This window comes from Lissotriton vulgaris, chromosome 2_1 (assembly GCF_964263255.1).
Source record: "Lissotriton vulgaris chromosome 2_1, aLisVul1.2, whole genome shotgun sequence".
NCBI lineage: Eukaryota > Metazoa > Chordata > Amphibia > Caudata > Salamandridae > Lissotriton > Lissotriton vulgaris.
In genome coordinates this window covers 920,695,215-920,718,066 of record NC_141687.1, presented here as the reverse complement: position 1 = coordinate 920,718,066, position 22,852 = coordinate 920,695,215, and the positions used below count along the sequence as shown (strand labels likewise).

General features: G+C 41.8%; 1 protein-coding gene across 1 annotated transcript in view; it reads left to right on the top strand.

Annotated features, from left to right (window-relative positions):
• RSPO1 (R-spondin 1) overlaps nucleotides 1-22,852 on the top strand; it is a 381,570-nt gene that overhangs the window by 307,159 nt on the left and 51,559 nt on the right. Inside the window, exons 4-5 of the mRNA XM_086958739.1 lie at nucleotides 6,889-7,038; nucleotides 13,218-13,406. Of these exons, the coding sequence (XP_086814865.1) occupies nucleotides 6,889-7,038; nucleotides 13,218-13,406 (339 nt within the window). The remainder of the gene's footprint in view (nucleotides 1-6,888; nucleotides 7,039-13,217; nucleotides 13,407-22,852) is intronic.

The following is a 22,852-nucleotide window of genomic DNA, read 5'->3' as shown; positions in this document are numbered from 1 at the left end:
GAGAGGTGGTCATTGGCCCCTCAATGGGGAGGCGGTCCCTTCTAAGGATGGGTCGCCGGAAGTAAAGGAAAAGGCGGTCAAGGCCCCTTCCTTTGTAGGAGGGGTTACAGCCCCCTCCTGGGGAATTTCCCGGGGCCAGTGACATCTGCGACGGCAGATGCGGTAAGTTGTGTGGGGTTGGGATAAGGTCTACGATACCTTCTAGATACCTCACACGAGTATTCGAACGACCTTTAACTGGCGTCGAGTCTTTAGGTGCCCCCGTCAAGTCAAGGGAAATTGGTAGTAGTTGCACTTGAGGTACGCCTCCGTGCTGTCGCCCCTCCCAAGTGGGAGGGGTAAGTCGGGTTAGGGATCTTGACACCGGTTATGACCTTGCCGTTGGCCCTTAAACGTTAGGATGTACAATTTCAAGATGTCAAGAAAATGTTTGTAGGATGCTAGTTCGGCTAGGAGAACCTCTGTATTAGAGAATCTGTTAAGGTTAGCCAAACATCGCAATGTGGTAATGAAATTGTACATAACATGAAACGTTTAATGTTTTAATTTTGTTTTAATAAATACGGCCGGGATGGTCACTCCATCCCACTTCCAAAAACTTCAAGAACTGTTTCCGGTTTCCCTCCTTTTGGGGATTGTGTTGAGAGGGGGTGGCGGGTATCTCAGCCATATGGAAAGGGGCGACCAACTCGGTCCCCCCGAACTTATGGCAGAGTGCCTCGATCCCCCCGGGAAGCCATTTTTGGGCGGGGGGCGCGTCTCGGCTGGTATGCCCGAAGCGGCGTAGCTGGGGCGCGCCTGTTCCCGCCCTAGAGTGGGCTGGCCTAGACACTGACGCAGCCAGCCACGCCCTCGGGACAGGCAGGGGCGGGTATACGCCCCCCCTGAAGACGGATAAAAAGGGACGCAAGACCAGAAGACATCCTCTTGTTCTTGTGCCCTGAAGCTGCACCTCCTCGCTGCACGTGAGCTCGGGACAGAACGAAGAGCAGATTTTGACCCACCCACCAGCCCCTGAAGACAGCCAGTTGTTTGTAATAAAGTTGATTAATTTTGCTTCCATTTCGTTTACAGGTTGTGGAGTCATGTTGATGTTGAGTATAATAAAGAATGGTCGGTTTGAGTACGTTTTTGCCATTAAAGAGATTCAGATATAGTGTTGAGTTTTAAGCATGCTCTTTCGGTCATAGTGGCCAATGTATTCTTAGGTTTAGTTAGCATTGTCGTATTTATTTCGGTAGGCGGTAAGGTCATGATCGGTGAGCACTAATTAGTAGATCCCTATGAGTGGGCGTCACCCAACACGGATGGGAGCGCTCGGGAGAGGTGGCCATTGGCCCCTCAATGGGGAGGCGGTCCCTTCTAAGGATGGGTCGCCGGAAGTAAAGGAAAAGGCGGTCAAGGCCCCTTCCTTTGTAGGAGGGGTTACAGCCCCCTCCTGGGGAATTTCCCGGGGCCAGTGACATCTGCGACGGCAGATGCGGTAAGTTGTGTGGGGTTGGGATAAGGTCTACGATACCTTCTAGATACCTCACACGAGTATTCGAACGACCTTTAACTGGCGTCGAGTCTTTAGGTGCCCCCGTCAAGTCAAGGGAAATTGGTAGTAGTTGCACTTGAGGTACGCCTCCGTGCTGTCGCCCCTCCCAAGTGGGAGGGGTAAGTCGGGTTAGGGATCTTGACACCGGTTATGACCTTGCCGTTGGCCCTTAAACGTTAGGATGTACAATTTCAAGATGTCAAGAAAATGTTTGTAGGATGCTAGTTCGGCTAGGAGAACCTCTGTATTAGAGAATCTGTTAAGGTTAGCCAAACATCGCAATGTGGTAATGAAATTGTACATAACATGAAACGTTTAATGTTTTAATTTTGTTTTAATAAATACGGCCGGGATGGTCACTCCATCCCACTTCCAAAAACTTCAAGAACTGTTTCCGGTTTCCCTCCTTTTGGGGATTGTGTTGAGAGGGGGTGGCGGGTATCTCAGCCATAAAATATTTTAACTAGGTTTTTTGTTTTAAGTTTCATCAACTTTTATATTTTTAGTTACACTTTACCATAGGGAGATCTCTGCCTGGTGGCAGAAATCTCCACTTATATGTGAAAAGTTATTAATAGTAACTTTACACTCAAGTAAGTGTAGGCTTTGTAGCAAAGTTGCATTTGGAAATGGCGAATAGCCAAATCTTGTAAATTTACTACAAAGAGTAAGAGTACATTTAATTGTGCTGGTTTAGTCATGTGTAAATTTACCTTTGTGAATAGGCTGCAATGTACTTATTCAGGCATCTATTCTAGATTCAAGGCAGCTATCCAAAAAATCTAATCTAGGTCAGTAAGTGACCAGGTGACACCCCTCTGAGTGATTATCATTCTTTTTTGTTTAATATATTTTTATAAACTTTTCTAGTCACTGAGAAAACCGTCACAACCGAGTTATGCATTAGCTACACGCACAGATCAGCAGTTGCTGATGGGCATTAGGATGGACATAGTAGTACATTTTGTGCACTGCTCTTGTTCGATAGTAATACAATGATTTACAAAAAGTAACAATAACCAGCACAGTGCGAGATGTTGTTCGGCTTTTCATTTTTCCATCTACTCCTTCAGTTTTATGACTGCATCTCATCCTAGTATGTAGCCCATAAAAAGATTGCACCAGATAACATGTTGCATAGTTCGGTAGATCATTATTTGAGAGCATGGAATCTCTGTACCCAACTGTCATCCAGACAGAATTCAGCTTTCAGTAGCCGTAAAGGCCTCGGCTACCTCTGTTCACACATCTGCAACTGGCTTCTTCCACATTTCCTGAGGCTCTACATCGCATAATGCTTCACTCTCCGCTAACGCCTATTGTACAAATGTTTTCTTCCACCTGCTCTGCGATGAGTGCCTGTGAAGAATAATTTATCTGCGTGTGAGGATTGGTGCCAGGTCAAGTAATCTATTGCCTTCCTTCTTCTTTTTCCACCATGTGTAATGCTGTCTGTCCTATTGAGCATGCACTGAAGATTAGACACCACCTGTAAACAAAACTGCATCAGTCCCGGACAGATCCATTTCACGTGGGGGTGGGGGGGGGTGACGTGCAATGCAAGTAATTGAATTGTAATTATTTGTATTGACACCCAATGCACTTGTTCTAGTGCTTCAGCCCATTTCCATGGAACCGCTGTCCAAATGCCCCCTCTCACATAACTCTGATCTGGCGTGTCGTCAGTAGTTATAGAGAGGATCGGCTTATAGAACCAGGACACCAACTTATCAGTCTTGATGGGCCTCTCAAACCATATCGCACAGTCAAGTGTTCCATGGTGTCTATCACATAACCTTGGACTAAAGATTCAAGTTGAACCTCCCTTTCCACTTTTCTGATGATATTGTAAGGGGTGAAATACCATTGTTCTGTTTTTTTTACTGTTTTTAAGGACATGTTTTGGGGTGCTCCTTCAATTTTAAAAATATTTTGGATGATAAGTTTAGTAATCAACAGTATACAAGACTCCAAAAATTCTACACAGCAGTCTGTATTATTTTCTCAAGGCTGAAAACTCTTACATTTCCCTTGTGATTTCAGCCTTCCAATGGTATTGTTTCATAAGAGAGCAGTTTGTAAAGAGCTACAGCCATGCTTCGAAATGCAAATGCACTTTCATTGTGAAAGTACTCATGTCGCCTTGCATTTTAACACTGGTTAATCTGTCACCGCTCTTTAGTTATATCCCTCTTCCAAGATGGGCACTAGATGAATATGCTATTTGATAATAGAACAGAGAGGACTCAGATGAACCCCACAAAGTTTGAGTAGACTTCTTATATACATAATGATTGTCACCATTATCAGCCCCACTTATCTATACCTCTTAGTATGGCAACCTTGGTACTTCAATGAGCTTTACAGTACACCACATGCCGCGGATGGAGAGTCACAGACCCAGACACACTTATGTAGTAAGGAAGTAGTTTAGTGAACATGAGAAGAAAGTATTTAAGGACTCTGTGGTAATGATTGAGCAGTCATTGTCTGTCCTTATAGCTTCTTCTTCATGATCAGAGTGTTCAGTTCCTTCAGCCAGCTTCAGGCTGTCGACATCTTGAAATCACATCAGCTTCAAGTATCTGGTCTCTCATTCACAGAAACAGGGTTTATGCAACAATTTCATGCTGGGAAATGTCTCCTTCTGCCGCAGTATGGTACAAAGGGAGAGGGTTAACCCAATAAAGTCACTGGGACCTGGGTGTATAGCGTTAAGAGGAAGGGGTCCCAGTAGAAAATGCTATTAGTAAAGAACAATCTAAACAAACTCAATGAAAACACAAATTACCAGCTATAATGTTTAATTCACATTATAGGGAAAAGTTATTAATAACACAAATTACAGTTGTAACAGTGCCCCTGGGGGTAAGGGGGACGTGCAGTCGTGAGGGTAGTGTAGGAAGGGATAGTGACAGTAAAAACGCGTATTATTCACACATATATATGAATTCACATGTCAAAAGATAGACAATAGAGAGAAATTAAATCAACTCAAAGTTCATGGTACACATGCCCCATAGTCCATACAATGGAAGAATATAGGTAGATAGGAGCTGTGTATTGGCGTGGGGTAGTCGACGTTTCGACCCAGGAGAGCAGGAATTAGTGAAGTCCTTGCATGTGGGTCTTCATCAGGACGAAAGTGGGGATAAGGGGCGGACAACCTGATATAAATCAGTATTGGATAGTGCTCTTATCAATGGTAGAGGAATAGTAAATTTTGGAAACTAAAGTCCAATATCCCCATTAGGGGTATGGTGAAACGATCCGGGTGCTGGACTGGGGGGGACCACTCGGTTTGTTCGGTAAAAAGTGTCTCGAGGATGCCGAGAGAGACGCCGAGTATGCATTAAGTCGCAGTTTACCGGATACGGATCCTGAATAATACGGACTGTAGTCCTTTCCTGATACTGGGGACGAGACACTTTTTACCGAACAAACCGAGTGGTCCCCCCCAGTCCAGCACCCGGATCGTTTCACCATACCCCTAATGGGGATATTGGACTTTATTTTCCAAAATTTACTATTCCTCTACCATTGATAAGAGCACTATCCAATACTGATTTATATCAGGTTGTCCGCCCCTTATCCCCTCTTTCGTCCTGATGAAGACCCACATGCAAGGACTTCACTAATTCCTGCTCTCCTGGGTCGAAACGTCGACTACCCCACGCCAATACACAGCTCCTATCTACCTATATTCTTCCATTGTATGGACTATGGGGCATGTGTACCATGAACTTTGAGTTGATTTAATTTCTCTCTATTGTCTATCTTTTGACATGTGAATTCATATATATGTGTGAATAATACGCGTTTTTACTGTCACTATCCCTTCCTACACTACCCTCACGACTGCACGTCCCCCTTACCCCCAGGGGCACTGTTACAACTGTAATTTGTGTTATTAATAACTTTTCCCTATAATGTGAATTAAACATTATAGCTGGTAATTTGTGTTTTCATTGAGTTTGTTTAGATTGTTCTTTACTAATAGCATTTCCTACTGGGACCCCTTCCTTCTGCCGCAGGACATCCTCAACTGTTGGAAAATATTACCAAAAATTTGCTCTGAGCTTCAGGATTTGACGTTTCATTGGTTCAGGACGAGAACAATCTACCGACCATTGTCTGCATACTCTGCTTTGCCCCGCCTCCAATTTTACAATTTTTAAGATTTTCTGAGGGTGACAGGTTGTGGCTGATGCATGCCTTCTCCTGGCTTTGTGGAGGAAAGAGTACGCAGTGACAGGGTTGAGCTATTTTGACCTTGCCCCAATAAAAGCCAGCTCCAATACAAGGTTTTCTGGACCCCACCACTAGAGAGGGACCAGTGCTTGTTTGCATATGCGTGGTGACCTTCTTTAATGCCACATAGAAACTAATTGTAGACGAGACTGTTACTGAGAGTGATTTCCAGTAGTTTAAAAGCAGACTCGACATTTCTGACATCTATCACTTTCCCCCCCATACATAAATGCTTGGTAATGTCGGATAGCACTTAGTAAATGCGGGGATCCCACTTGGGAGACCTGTGATGATTTTTCATGTGCTTGATGGTAAGATCTGCTGTGATTGGCAGGTCAAGGGTTTGAATCAGGGAAGTAGAGCTGAAGGAAATTACCAGGCAAACATTGAAACTGCTGAAATTCGCACTTGTTTCCCCTGTGAAGAAGAGTAAGGGTGGATTATGGGAAAATAAACACAAAACAGTTGCTTTTAGGAACCCTATGAGGGGCTATGCAATATAATTACATGACATAAATTAACGATAAATATAATAACATTGTCCAGGCCTCTAACAGTGCTCCTGAAAGAAACTTTCCAGGTGGAAGAGTGCGTGTAGCATCTGCCAGCAGGATCCGCTTGGCACTCTAGCAGGCAGGCTCCACCACACACAGGCTTCCCTGCTGGGGAACTTTGTTTCATGCACTGCCAGGGCCTGGGCAATGCAATTAGCTTAATTCAATTTCAATTAAACGATTACATTGTCCGGCCCTTAATAATTCTGCAGATAACATGTATTGCTCCTCCCATGTATTCCCCTTTACATGGAACGATGAAAGCTTGCCTGGCAGGGCATTCTCATCTGATTTTATAACTCAGGGTATTCTGATGCAAAAGGCTCAGAAACAGGCAGGACTATCCTAAGTTTCGCATCTGCTTACCACAGATGGAAAAACATAATTTTTCCACTCCCAATTGGAAAGGCCAATTCAGCCGCCTATCCCCTCGAAATTTGAAACAGCATAAAAGAGTATGAAGTGCTATAAACATTTTTGTAGAAAAAAACGTATCTTTGTACAGTCTGTGGATTTAACATGTTGAATGTTCTTTCTTCCCAGGATGCAAAATTGAAAACTGTGAGGCATGTTTCAGCAGAAACTTTTGCACAAAGTGCAAAGAAGGCTTGTACTTGCACAAAGGGAAATGTTATTCATCCTGCCCAGAGAGTTTTGCTGCTGCCAATGGCACTATGGATTGCAGCAGCCCTGGTGAGTAGCTATTGGAGCCGAGACACTAGCAGGGGATAGTGAAACACAATATGGCACAAATTGAGCTCCTTCCCTGTAAGGTATGGGTAGACACACACCATTTTGGATAAACTAGTTGACTCAAATGGCAAACAATTCCATGTCCGGAAACAATGAGAAGAATGTGGGCAGACAATCCAAAAGCCAGACTGGGGAACAGCAGCTCTATTTCTATCACCTTTGGCGCTACCTACTTTAGAAGAAAAAGGCATATTGTAAAAAGCACTACCTTTATTTTGTGACAACTGATCAGTAAAGTGAAAAGGTTACTAGGCAATGTCTGGCAAAATGCTATTCATCTGAATTAAGCCACCACCAAATTACGACAATATAAATGTACTGGAAAAATAATGGAGGAAACTTTTGTATAAACGTGTACAATTAAAACGTGTCAATAATTAAACTGCAATAGAAAGTGTAAAACACTGGCAAGAGGGTATATTGCGAGAGCTGCACTAATCCTAAACTAAACACAACCTAATCTATGTGCTCGATTTCACGATTCCAGTTAAAGCAGTTCGTACTGTTTTCCCACATCCGTGTCAATTCAAACCTGGTGCAAGTTGGACTGGTAAAAAATATAAAATATCCACTTTATGAAACTGGGAATGAGAGAAAATCAGAAGATAGACAATGAACACGTTATTGGCAATTCCAAGGTCCCTCCTCACAGCAGCGTAATCTCCAGCCTGGAGCATCCACAACGAAGGCACTCTGCATCCGGCTATGATCAGCCACAAAGACAGTGATCAAGGAAGAGAGAAAAGGCTGGTCTCACCCAGAGGACCCTTCTCACCCTGAACAACAGACTACATTCCCTTTCACTTCCAATATCTACCAAGTGGCAGTGCACCTAATTAAGGGGCCTATTAGGATGGTGGACGGATTGCCCCCGCCGGGCTGGGGGTAGCCACCGCCGGCCCGGCGGGGGCAATCCGTCCGCCATCCTCACAGAAATGTCCCCCCACCACATTAGGATGGCAGGGGAGTCTGCGGCGGACGGCAAGACCATCCGCTGCTTTGACCGGCGGAAAAAGTGCTTACATATGGTGGCGGTGTCTGCGAGACACCGCCAACCATATTACGATGCCGGCGGTCCTATGCCTTTCCACTGCGGCATTGCGGCCATGGAATGGCATACAGTCTTTGCTTTGGGGGCCCGTTGCGGGCCCCCAGGGTGAAGGGGCTTGGGGGGTGCACATGGGGGTACCTATGGTACCCCACTGCGTTTCAAAGTACAACATGGCAGGCACCGCGCGGTGCCTGTCATGTTGTGCTTTGAAACGCACAACATGCATTTTTAGCATTGCGGCGGGCGATGCTTTCAGCACCGCCCGCCGCAATGTTAAAAATGCGGGTTGCACCCGCCACTGTGGCGGGTGCATCCTAATTCGACGCACAGGGCCTCCGGCTCTGTGGCGGACGGTCCCTTCCTACGACAGGATGGCGGACGGACAAAGTCCGTCCACCATTCTAATCGGCCCCTGAATTTCTTTAGGAGCCTTGTCTCCTTTATGGTCATGTTACTGTCTAGGTCTCCTATCTTCTGCATTCTGCTACCCTGCCACTGTTTGGGAAAACAACTTCACCACCACCCTGTGCACAGAAATGTCTGGGACATCCAAATGGAACCCATAGGTCTTCAATACTCTGCTTCGCTTACACATATACTGCACATACAATAGTCACACACAACATACACTTGGACAGGATTAGGTGGCAAAACAGGGTATAAATCAATGTGCACATTGGTGAGACACTCTCAGGCAATGCCTAATTGCACATTTTTAGTGAGTGAGTGAAAAAACCTTCTATTTACAGAGTAGGGAAGGAAGACATTTAAATAGGAACTTCTCTTTTACTATGCCAACTCCCCTTGTACAGCGTACAGACCCTGTTCCCAGGTTGGGATACTCCAGACTATGCTGAAGAGAGTTGTCCTAGGGTTGGCCACAGCAGGCTAGGGCTCCTAAAGTTTGAATGATGTATACACTTGGAATCACATGTTTAAGCTGTTTGCCCTGGATATGGGACAATATGCAAAATGTTACTCTCTATAGCTTACATTCTCCAAATACTTGCTAACTCGGAAAGCCTCCTAAGACCGGCATGAACAAATGACATTGATTTACTCATGCTTGATTCCTCTCCATTCTTTCTTCAGCATGACCCTGTTCTTCCCCTCCATTCTTCTCATGCTTTCTATTTCTGAGCAATACCTACTCTCACTCTCATGCTTGTCTGCCTCAATCCTTCTTATTGTAATGCTGCAATTGGCTGATACCTCATTTCATGGATCACAAACTCTCCTCTTTAAATCCCTATCTCTATAATCGAATTATCCCTGTAATCTAACATGAACCAATCTCTACCAGGGCGGGGGGCACCGGTGAGGCCGGGTAAAGTGAGCCCGGGAGAGGAGGGAGGAGCTGCTGGGCCACGAGAGACTCCACATCGATGACGCTCTTCAGAGGGGCCGGGTGTATGGAAGGCTCAATGGGCCCCTGAGAAGTGTGGCCAGCCTGGGGTCAAGAGGACGAGGGGGTATGGAAGGGCCTGGGGATGAAGGGGCGCGCGGCGGCCTCTTGAAACAGCTTGGACGGGGCGGTAGCGAGGGTGTCGGGTGTGGCCTTTTCTTTGACACGCAGTGCATGCTGGGACTCGTAGTCCTGCTGTTCTAGCCCGTGCCTGGGCCTCGCCGCCCACAGAGGCGCCCTCGGGGTGGCAGTGCTTGCTTTGGTGGACACTGGGTCACGGGTGAGGGAGGCACCCTGGGGGCCCCTGGAAGGGAGGAGACGTTGGAACCGGTCCACGTGAACCCAGAATCCTTTGCTAAGAGATTCGTTTAGAAGACGACTTGTTGCCCTGGGAAATGCAGCAGTGACGCTTTTGTAGTGGAAGAGCAGTACGTTTATGGGGAGTTTTCGATTGAATCATGGAGGCCATTCACGTGAACCCCAGTTGGAGGCATGAAGATGAAGACTGATTGATCGCGGAGTAATAGATTTTTCTATAGAAAAAAAATAACTATATATATATTTTTTTCTTTTTGTATTTTTTATTTATCAAAACGTATGCTTACATTTACAAACCCTTAGAACGATCATTAAATGAAACTTCTTCCCATTTGGCCTTAACCCTTGTGGTGGGGGTCGCTAGACTTTATTATCACTCCCTCTTCCCTTAGGTCTGCTCAACATCCGTCCTTTCGCCATGTTGTGTGCTCGGCATATCACCATTCAAAACATACAGCTGCGTGTTAACGAAACCTGACACTGGCAGGGAGTCACCTATAGCCCTCACAGAGGTGGACTGGGATGCTGCAGGCTTTATAGATGCTATATGAATGCAAATCTTTCTCCCCTTTTATCCCTCCTCTATCCTTCTCACTCCATTTAACTGACTAATATCCACCACTGAAATTGCCTCATATTTCAGCGTATTAATTCACCACTAATCCTTTGTAGGCTTCCTGAACAGCGTGGGTCAACAGCGCTACATAAATACAAACCTTTGTCCTCCTCTATCCTTCTGCTATCATTCCAAATCCAAATAACTGACTAACCTATCCACCACTTAAAATGTACTTGCATGTTTCACTATATTAATTCAACACTTATCCTCTGTGGGTCCCGGAGTAGCGTGCTACTCGCCGAAAAAGCGCTTCGACGCCTCGTCAGGGGTAATAAGCGCTATATAAATGGAATTACAATACAATACAAAATAACAAAGCAACTGGATTAAATGGATGCATTTTTTCTTGGGAGCACATTACTAATCATAATAACCAACAACAACACTGAACTAACCATTAACCGTGAGTTCCAGAGTAGTGTGCTCCTCACGGTAAAGTGCTTAGATGACTTGTCAGGGGTAGTAAGTGCTATATAAATACAATTACAATAATTGCACATCTGCTAACCAACACCTGCCCATTGTAGCGCATTTTGCCAGTGAACAGTTACCTTACCCATTTTTATACAAGGGTAAAAAAATCCCAATTTGCGTTTTGAGCACTAACTGCTCACTAATCTATAATTTTGAATCTTTATCTTCAACTCATAAAATTATAAAAGTAAAAGCAGGAAAAAAATTGAAACAGTACCAACCCCATTAAATGTAGGAGTGTGAGGAGAAGAAGGGAATGTGGAAAACTGAACTGAGAATCGAAAGACCATTGAAATTCTGCTAATATTTTTGACATCAAGGACCTTCTATGGTGGGCAGTCCATCGGCCTGCATGTCTGCTGATGTGATGGCCTTCACTCCCATGTTGGGGGCTTATTTAGAGATCCTAGTCAGGGAGGCAAATATCTTGCTGCCTTCAGTTGAACAGCCACTGTTGTGGATTTATTAGAGGAAGGGGAATCTATTCTTGAAAAATAAAATGCTTTGTCAAGCAGGCTCATTAACATGGCACCCAAGTAAGAAAGTTGTTTGATTTACAAGATTGAACTCCCAGAAAAGGGTACTGACAGGCTTTTTGCAGATGGTTCAAGAGAGGATGTGCTCTTCCCCTGGCTCTCTCTGGGTCAAGGCAAGGTTGATGGGGTGGGAGCACAGTTGATAAAGGGTAGTACCTCTGCTCTGCCATAATCTAACTGATGTTACTTAAGCACAGGGCATATGGAAGGCAGTGAAAAAGTAGAATTTGAAAAAGAATACATGTAAACAATGTGAAAACATGTATTAGTAGGCCTTTCTATTTAAATATATTTTTGGGATATAAATTAAATACAATAGCAAAATATATTACTGGCATGTAGAAAAATAGAGTGGGAGGACAGACATTGTTCCTGGTAGTTTCCTTTTTTCCAAATATAACTAAGAACAAGCGAAAAAAATTATTTTCAAAATTGTAGAGGACTGGTGGCAATGTGAAAGACTTTGAGACAGAAGAGGCCATAGGGTGGCTGATAAATAACACAATAGAAAATGGGATTGTGGTATTTCAAAGACGTCTGAAAAAATAAATAACTACAGAGAACATTCATAACAGAGACACAAAAACCTTTACAAAGATCTCATTACAGAGAAACGCTGTTAAAAAGAAAAAATATTTTAGGCACATGGAAAGAATATTAAACATATTAAAATATATATTTCAATGTTTAAAAGTCACATTTAAATAGCAGGATTAAATATGCTGCAAGGAGATGAAGCAGGGGTTCGAGCAAATGATCAATGTTGGGTTATAATTTAGAGTAAAGGTCACGGTTATACCTAGGGTTAGGTTTAGGGTTAAAGTTACAATACCAATTAGCACTAAGGCTCAGATTACAGTGAGACTGGGACTACTGTTAGAGTAAGGGTGCAGGGATAGATTTAGGGTTTCAAGAAGGTAGATGCAATGTATTTACATTTGAAAGGATATTCTATAAAGGTTTGCTTTAAGTTCCATCTTGTATTAAATAAATAATTCTCCATTGAGGTTTCTCTGTAAATGTGTTTCTCTCCAAATATCTTTCTCTGTAGCATTTTCTCTGTAAAGGCATGTTGATGTTTTAAATACGATCAAGAAGACCTGCATTTTTAAGTGTGTACTGAGTAGCAACATAACTTTTAGAACAAATTGTGACTGTTTAATACAGCTTGTTAACGGTTGTGTATGTTATGCACTGTTTTCATTGAAGACAATCTACAAAATGTCTGAAACTGTTATAGAGATACAAGAAACAGGTGATATAACAAGTCACAGAAGAAGTGCTGAGGAAAGTGAAAATAAATGGGTTAAGGGGAAACAGAGAGAGTAGAGGGATATAAGAAGTTATGGTCTGATCTACAATGGTATAAAATGAGTTAAAGTTCAGTTGACAAGATGTAAATTGGACCTAGAGCAAGAGGATGTGTATGACAAAATGTAAGGATGAGAAGATTAACAAATGGTGGTATAATGTAAGGATGCAAACATGTTGGTAAAATATGTCAACCTCACAAAGTTGTAAAAATGTTTAAAGGGAGTGAAATAAGACAAAATCTGTAAAGAAGGCCGAAATTTACTGAGCTGGCTGGTGTGCACGTGGTTACTATAAATGTCATACATGTGTCAAAAGTTTGGGAAAGCTTAACCAAATAAAAACAAAGAAAAGAGTATGTAAGATGTAAGGGGTGAAGAACATCTGTTTTGTTTTTGTTCACAGCGCAATGTGAAATGAGTGAGTGGGGCCCTTGGGGTCCCTGTTCAAAGAAGAAGAAGCTGTGTGGTTTCAAAAAAGGCACAGAAGAGCGGAGTAGACGGATCCTGCATGCGCCTTCTGGAGATACAACTGTATGCCCGGTCACCACCGAAAGCAGGAGGTGCATAGTGAAGAAGATGCCATGCCCTGGAGGTATGTTGGAACGAGTTGACTTTGTGTGCGGCACACACTAAGTGCTCTCATTGTTTAGTTCATAGTCCTCAAATGAACTCACATAACAAATTAGAATTTTCAGACTCATGTATACATTCTAGTTTTATAGTGGTAATTTCTCCATTGTGAACCACATTTCTTCTTGCCAGCATATTGGTGTGAAAATTTGGTAACCACAAGAAGTAAAAAAAATAAACTTTTGAAATGATACATTTCATAAGGGAGCTACAATCACCTCTACCTCATTGAACCAGAAAACATTTTATTATGCATGCTATGTTTCTAAAGCGTTTGAAGAGATAAACTATTTAACAGTAATTTTATCAGACAAAATGTGGGATGCACATCATTCACCATTAAATTTTTTTTGTTTTGTAATTTTGTGGTTCATCTGTGCCAGTTTGATAACTTTAACATCTGCAGGGATGCGGGCTATAATCAGGACCCTTCATCCAGAATAACTAGGTTGTTTATTGGTATTATGAAGAACTTTATCAACTAGATTGTGTCAGAACAGCAGCTGATATCAAATGCTGCAAAAGCTATGAACAGACTTGCATCGATTCTATATGACAATCACCCATTCTATGCATGTTTTTTCAAATCAATTCCATTTAAGTTTGATTCATGCCAACAAAATGCTTCTACTTGTCAGGAATATTGCGAAAAGCTTGTACTCTGTGCAGGTAAAATTAAATAGAGTCAGGGAAAGCAGAGACTATGTAACCATTGATTCCATTGGTGAGTTCAGAGATTGGATTTTGGTGGCTGGAGCACATTTTCAGGGTGGACAGGGCCATAACAAAGGTCAGACTAGTCCTTCAAGGTCCATATAAGTAAAGTCAGATTGATGTCACAGTACCTAGCAATGTTGTGTTGTTAGTGTCCTGCTTTCCACCTTGTCTAATTGCCCCAGTGCTTGTCAATGCTGTTAAACGGGAGAAGTGGCTAAAGCTGTATGCATCTTACCTTTGGGGTTCACATAACATAAACATCTGTGCTATCACAGTTAGTGCTGTCACCGGTCAATTCTCTTACCTCCAGCTGTCTGTGTTTCTTGTCTCCTAGATACCCAATTTCTTCTCCACATGCATAGTTCCAGGAATGCTTGCTGTGTGCACATGTTTGAAAAGCACACCTGATTTCACCAGCCATTCACATGATTCATGATAATACAAACACCAGCAATCAATATTTTAATGAATAATATATATTACTTTTTCTGTCCAGTCTCGCACAAACCGCAAGATCACCCTCCCTACTATATTTCTTCATCAGTATTTATATCTGTGTTCTCCGGCATTGTTTCCTATCCATTAAGTGCCCACTCAAGTACTAGTTGTAACCAACAGCCGGGGTGCCTCCTCATTTTTCTTTTTTATTGTATGTCTGATTGTTCCCTTTTCTTCCAAATCAGCTTGGTGTAGGTAAAATAAAAAACCCTGCATAGTATTTATTCCTAATAGTTGCTATACCTAAACCTAATCTTAATGCTGAATGTGGTGTCCTCTTGCACAATGATAACCATTTTCTTTATGGACATCACTGCTGTTACAAGAGTTTTTATATGTGTCCAATGAAATGTTGCAGAGCAGCATAGCAAGATGCTAATGTTGCTTTGCTTCTTATATATGTTTAACCTTTAACTGATTTTCTACCAAATTCGATATGAAATTTACGAAGAGCTCCGGCATCCAATTTTTAGAAGGCAAAAACACTATACCAACCATCATATGTATGTACCTTAAAGTGGCAGCAACTAAATAGTGTAGCTGTTAAACCATCTAGAATATATACTTATGTACAACTGGGTAGATTACTGAAAGAAACAAATGTAGCAGATGCAACATAAAAACTTGCAACATGTATCTACCTGTAAAGAAAGTCTCTACACCACGTTGCATATCCTCATCCTGAATCGCATTCGATCATAGTCTCTCCACCAAGTTTCCTTTTAAATTTCCAGTTTATTAAAAATTGATATATGCTTACACAGTGGTCAACAATATATAATATAATTATTATGGGTTTTTACAACAAAAAACTATAAAACTATTTTTTTAACCTCATTATGGTATGCAAGGGAACACAAGCTTCAGTAATCAAATGAAAACATCTTCCAAAATATTGGCCAAAAACTTTTTAAAAATGTAAACATCATAAAACAAACTCACAGAATTAGGTAAATTAATAAATGATAAGTTGTAATATTAATTTAATACTAACCGTCATTAATGGATTAGAATAACAAATTTGAAATACCCCTAAAAATGGGCAAAAATGTAACATATGAATTATATTTTGACGTTTTGCCTGGAAAAGATTACGGATAAAGGAATTCTAAGAATGACTTGCCCAATCAGATCATCAATATCAGGCACACTGGGAGCAATTTGTAAAAAAGGGGATACAGTTGAACCTCACCAAACCAGATGTCAGAAACTAATTTTTTCAGATTTTTAAGTAGATACAATGTTCTCTGCGTAACCAAAAACTTGCACAACAGTTTGAGTTTTTAAAAATAATTGCAAATGCCCATGGACCATTCCCTAAGAAACTAAATGTTACAGATAAAACCTTTGAGTGCAAATTTTAGGTAACTGGAAAAGGTAATTTAATCAACCGATCCCTTAACTAAATCCTCACTGAGAATGGCTCTTAAAGATGGCTTCTGAGCATGGAGAAGTTTATATCCCCAACAATCTCTTTTGGCCAAAGCTTCAGTATAAGTGCTGAAGAGAGCACGCTCCAATCTAATCATTTGTAAAGGAATGGTCAACGTTAAGCTACAAAGGTTCTGCAAGATCTTACCCTCGTATATGTTTACGAAAGACCAACTGGAATGGGTGTTTTTTCTAGGATATACCTTAAAGTAGACAAAGTTTTATTTTATAAACTTGCAGTAAATGATAGAAGAGCCTTCTTCTCATGGATTTAAAAAATGTGTTGAAGAGCACTTTAAAGAGCAACTGCTCTTTTCCCCGAGTTAGTGGAATGCAATGTATTGCCCAAATTGCTGGTAAAAATTCTGCCTAGATAAACATAGTTTTTTACAATCCCTAATTTTTTATGACCCAGGAACCAATTAGAAGGTAAAACCTTCTTTTTTTAGATATTCATCTTTAAACAATGCCTTTCAACATATTTGCTCCAGTCACTCAAATTTCTTTCCAAACTTACAGGAGTTAAGTCAAATAGAATAACATCGCCAATGTACATTAAACGGTGAAAACATTTAGATCCCAATTTCGCTGTAAAAGTATTGACAAGCAAACCTTTTTTAGAAAATGGTACATGTAAAAGGAAAATATAAGTAGTGTCAACAAACATCCCTGCTTAGGTCTTTGTGCGTGCCAATATGCAGAGAAAGACCTTTGTTACCCCCAACAGAACTTGGCACCCATGTTCACAAATAAACATTATGTGACAAGAAATTATGATGTAGTGTAGGCCTGTCAACCCCATCGAACGAGGTTGAAAAATCAAACAAACTGTATATGCAATTTGTTTTATATAACATATTTATCTAAAAAAATCTGTAATACTGCTATATTGTCCAAAACTGAATGATTAGGTCTTAAGCCTGATTGCTCAAAGGAGAAAATGTTTGTCTTGTAGGTCCATGACTCCAGGGACCACATGCATCAAACTTAGCAAATTTGCGATTCCTAAATTGCAATTTTTAAGAAATCGCAATTTCGGAATCGCAATTCCTTATGCGAAAAAATAACGATTTCTACACATTCCTTATTTGCGACTCGCAAATTGCGAATTGCAAATAAGATATGGCTTCCCATGTATTCCTATGGGCCTAGAGGAAGTAATGGGAATTGCATGCGCAATTTGCAAGTACCAAATAGGTACTCACAAATTACACATGCAATTTCAAGGGTGCATGGGTGCCAAAAGGCCACCCTGATGCAACGCTGAAAGTGCAATTAAAAATGATGTTGCAGACACACATGCCCAAGGGCATGTTTGTGTGTAACATAGGACTTTGAAAAATGCACTTTTGTGCATTTTTCGAAGTTTTCGCAAATTACCATCAGCTTTAAGTTGATGGTAATTTGCATTTCTTAAAAGCAAAATCAAAAGTTTTTTTGTTGCATTCCATTTAGGGAATCACAATTTGCGATTCCCTAAATGCAATTGCAATTTAAGTAATCACAAATTTTGCGATTACTTTAATAGTGATTTTTGCTTTTGAGATGATGCATTCCAGATGCAAAAGTTGCGGTCGTAAAGGGGCAGATTCTGCTAATCTGCCCCTTTGCGACCGCCCCAAAAAATTATGCATGTGCCCTCAAATGTCTTAAGAGCCTACTAGCAAATATTTTTCCAATGACAGATATTTGCTGATAGTTTCCAGGGATTTTTTTGCTTCTCTTTTTGTGAAGTGGCATAATAACGCTCCCTGTCCATGATTCAGGGACAAAGCCTAACTCACAACAGTAAACAAAGATAGGCCTCAAATGTTTTGGCCACAAAACAGCATTCCTTTTCAACTCTAAGGGCCAAATGTATCATTATTGCAAGTAGCGATTACTTTCAGTTTCATTAGCGAATCTTAATCTGTTGCAAATAGACCTACCTCATACATATTAATGAGGTAGGTTGCAATTTACGAGCCATTAGGAATCTATGCCATCACAGGGATGGTGGTCTGATGAGGCCAGCAGACCACCATGTCTGTGATTGCTTTTAAATAAAGCAGTCTTTTTTGTTTTCAAATGCAGCCCGTTTTCCTTAAAGGAAAACGGGATGCATTTAAAAAGAAAAAAAAAAAACTTTGCAGTTTTATTTTATAAGAGTGGTCTGTGCGGCCCCTGCCAGCTCTTTAAAAACAAATCCTTTCTCAAAGAGGAAAGGGCCCCCTGGGGACACCTTCCCATTTAAGAATGGGTCACCACCTCCTTCAAGGAGTCAGTAAAATATGAATGTTTTGCGACCGTAATTTGGTCGCAAAACATTCATGCATCCCATTAGGATTCAGTATTTGGAAGGGACGCCCTAGGCACGCCCTTTCCAAATACTGAATCGCAAACACAAATTGCGATTCGGTAATGTGTTACCGAATCACGGTTTGTGTTTCATACATATGTAAATGCATTTTTGCGGTCAGAAACGGACCGATCAACCGCAAAAATGCTTAATACATGTGGCCCTAAGATCTGAATTTCTTCATGCACCATTACAGCTGCAACTCTTCCTCTGTTAATATAGCTATACATTTATTCACAGGAGGGAGGCAAAATAAAATTATTTCACTGACTGCTAAACTGGGGTTCCAAAACCACAGTGTTCGTCTTGAACAGGTTGAAAATATAATCGACCCCAATTGGAACAGATATCACATTTATTGAAGTTTCACTTTAGAGCCTCATTTTAAAGCTACAATACGGCAAAAGGCATTGCTTTTTTTTCTGGTGCAGCTCGATTGAGGAAATACCAGTTTAAATCACATTGGGCCAGATGTAGGTAGCCTTCGGTAACGGCCGAAATTACCGAATTTCAGCCTTTACCGACCGGTATTAGGCTTTTCAGATGTAGGAGGCCAAATTGAAGGATTCTGTAATTTACCGAATCGGTAATTTAAGGAATTGGTAAATTATCGAATTTTTAAAATACCAATTCGGTAAATTACAGAAGCCTTAATGTAGGGAGCACTCAAATGAGTGCTTTTCTCATTTCAGGATTCGTTATTTAACTACAAGTTCGTGGTAAATATCGAAAACCGTTAAAAAAGCAATTTTTTGCCATTTTTAACAGTGCCATGTGGCAGACATACATGCCCTTAGAGCATGTATGTGTGCCACATGTGCACCCATGCACTATTCAGGGGTGCAACAGGGTGTCAATGTGACACCCTGCCACCCTTGTAAATCTTCCCCCTATTACCGATTCAGGTATTTACCTAATCTGTAATTCTCATTCATTCCTATGGGCTTCCAGGCCCATAGGCATAAATGGGAATTAGCGAATCAGTAAATACAGAATCGGTAATTACCGAATTTTACCGATTTGGTAAAATTTACCGAATGTTTCCATACATAGCATTTACCTATTCTAAGATATCGAATCGGTAAAATTCGGTATTTTTGAATCGGTAAATGTAGATTACCTACATATGGCCCACTGTCTTTTCCTATGAACCATCTCATCTGTTGTTTTTTCTGAGTGAATTAATTAATTTCATACAAACTGAGAGCAACTACATTTGCGAGTTAAATTGTTCTTTACTGGCATTTAATGATTACTCAAGATACCACTCAATATTTATCACTAGCAACAGAATTTCCCAAGTTCTCAACACGACCAAGCCTTGGCCTATTCAAGTAACTCAACTTTCACTCAAGAAAACAATTTTCCTGGGATTGCAAAACTATCGATCACCTTTAATGCTTTTCTTGAGATTGTTTATATAATTTACTTCCTCTTTTTCAAAAAAGTCCCTTACATGCAAATATTCTGATCATACCTCAATATGTATCTCCCCTGACACCTCTATGCCCTTTGGTCAATCTGTTTTCCATCTACCCTAAATCAGTCTTTTTCACAACCCCGATGATAACTTGTTTACAGCCAATCTCCTCTCAACCACTCATATGCTGACTTTCCAGAAATGGAGAAACCTCTTTTGGGCCGAGTCCTTTTAATCGAAACCTCCCTTTGATTCTCCCTCGCTCTTGCAGCCATCTGAACTCTGACCTTCACCCCTATGTGCTATCTTTCTACTAAACTATTCACTTGTGGTGAGTCTTATGATGTTCTCTCGTGAACAGTGTTCTAATTTTAAAGAAAATCCTGCAGTTATTTCACCACCAAATTGCACACCATTATCTCTAAACGCCATTTTAGGGACTCTTGGTAAATATAACTTCTTTTTAAGAAATTCTGTCACCACATTAACACCTCTGAAGTTCACTCATTATGTTTATTAGTCCAGCAAGCTTAAAATGCACCTATCACACAGAGTCAGAGATTCAAATGGACCAATGATAGCTAGTCCCATCATGGACGAGGCTCTTTCCAGAACACCAATAGGCAACAAAGCTGCCTTTCTGACTGTTCTGGACTTGTCAGTAGATGTTCAATGTAAGCAACACTTCGCAGCTTCAGCCGCTCCATAGGTCCAAGGTTGGCTACCAATGCAACTATCTGAGCCCTGCTCTTAGTCAGATGTCTGCCCATCTCACCCTAATGAGCCATCTAGGCTTTAGTTAGAGTTTGGTGGGAACTGAAAATCCTCTAATTTCTAGATGAAACTCTGAAAGGGGTAGAATCTAGTAGCTGAATTGTAACCACAATACTACCCCATGCGTGAGAAACTCAGCTGAAGAACTTCGCTCCACAGTTAGGATTTCTTCCAGAAATTAGAGAATTGTCACTTCTTTCAAACTCTAAATGCGACCCTCAGTGTTTCTTTTTCTACACCTGGTGGTACTTCCTTTACTCTGCTATCTGCAACAACCCACAACGAATATTAAACTCTTCCTTCACATACTAATTCTCCCTTGTAGCACTCTCAAGTTTTCTCTTTGTCTTTCTAGAAGCCTTTTTATATTATGTCCGGTCACCTTTTCTGAAATTCACCTCAGCCTGACTCCACTCCTTCTGAAACATTGCTATCTCTTGAACACACATCACAATTGGCTCTGGCACAAACTAGTGTCACACTCCTTCACAACCGTCAACACAGCCCAGGAGTAAAACAAGAGCCTGATGTTCACATAAATACTGACTTAGAAAGTGTTAGAAATTGTGTTGTTGGTTGTCTTGGGTGTGAGCCCTGGTCAAGATGCATCCACAATCCCAGTCAGTTCAAGGAACAAGCAAACCCAAATTTAAACTGTGCTCACCCTCTGGTAGCTTGGCGCAGAGCAATCTGGCTGAACTGAGAGGCAATGTGTAAACTATTTGTGCAACACTTCGAACAGTAAAACAGTGAAACATCACACTAAAAGATCCCACACAAGTTTCAGAACAATAGAGAAATAGAGTGGATTTTATTAAATAAAACAAGACCAAAATGACAAAAATACAATGAGGGAAACAGGAGATATTGTGTTTTAAAGTTTTAAGGTAAAATAGCACCAAAAAGCACAAAACGCCAACAAGGGATATCTGGTTGCGCCAGACCAGTTCAGGCTGACCACAATGGAGCACAGGCCAGCTACAGGAACCAGGTTAGGCCCACTGAACAAAGTACCTTAAATCTGGTTTGCAGAACATTTCATGGATCTGAGGCGAGGAAGCGTCGTGCAGCCGGAGTGATGCATTGGTTCTGAGATACTGCGAGGCTGTGGTACGAAGTCCTGTTGCGTTGTTGTCGAGGATCGCATTGTTGGGCTTGTGATGCAAAGTATGGGTGTTGAGGTTTCAGTGCACGGCAAAGGCGATGCATCTGTTCCAATGAGCAGCGAAGCTACGATGCTGACATTGACATTGTCGTCAAGCTGCTGTCCACGAAATATTTGAGGTCGGAGATGCACCATGGCTTCGGCGATACATAGGATCTGATGATGCAAGGGTGATGCGGACCTTCTGTGCTAGGCCAAATCCACGCAGCAGCAGCAATGCAACAGTCCTGCTCAAGGATGCACTTGTCAGCACAGGAGATGCGTCAGAAAGGTTTGGGCCAGGCAAGAGGTTTAACTTGCCATGTCGACATGGCAGTTCAAAACTGCACACACAGGCTCTGAGTCATTTTGGCCGGAGGATGCACAGATCAGCAGAGAAGATGGGTTGGTTCTGCTGGAAAGCACCTCAGGCCCATTTCCAATGATACAGCACTGGGGTGGCACCACTTGGCAGGGTAGAATCACAGATAGCAGAGTTCAGGTGCATATGGAAAATTGTTGAAAGCCTCCTCTGTCCTTGAGGCTTCAGATCAGGAGACCAGCCACCTAGCCCTTGGAGTCACTCTGGGTTCTGGGTTCTAGAGATGCAGGCTAGTCCTACTCACCCAGGCAAGCGGGCAGCAGGTCAGCACAGAAAAGCGGGAGTCCAGCAGAGTGGCAGTCCTTTCAGCAGCACACCAGTCCTACTTCCTGCCAGAGTATCCACAAGTCCAGAAGTGGGCCAAATTCAAGCTGCTCCATAAGCAAACACACAGATATGTTAAACTGCAGATCTAGAAATGAAAGACTACATCTGTATGATATACTTTACTATTAGTCCCTGGAACTTTAAAACTCTAAAACTGCCTATTATTAAAACCTCAATATCCTCCTCCAACATGAGACAGACACAGTTCTACAGCAGCAATATGTGTTAAACAGCCCTTCATTGGGCAGTTCTCCCTTTTATAAGCATGTCAAACAACAGGCCCTACGGTGAGTCAGTTCAATAATATTTAATGTATTGACGTCAGAGGTATAAAAGGGCCCTACTGGGACTCAAACCCATGATCTGCAAGTAACAGC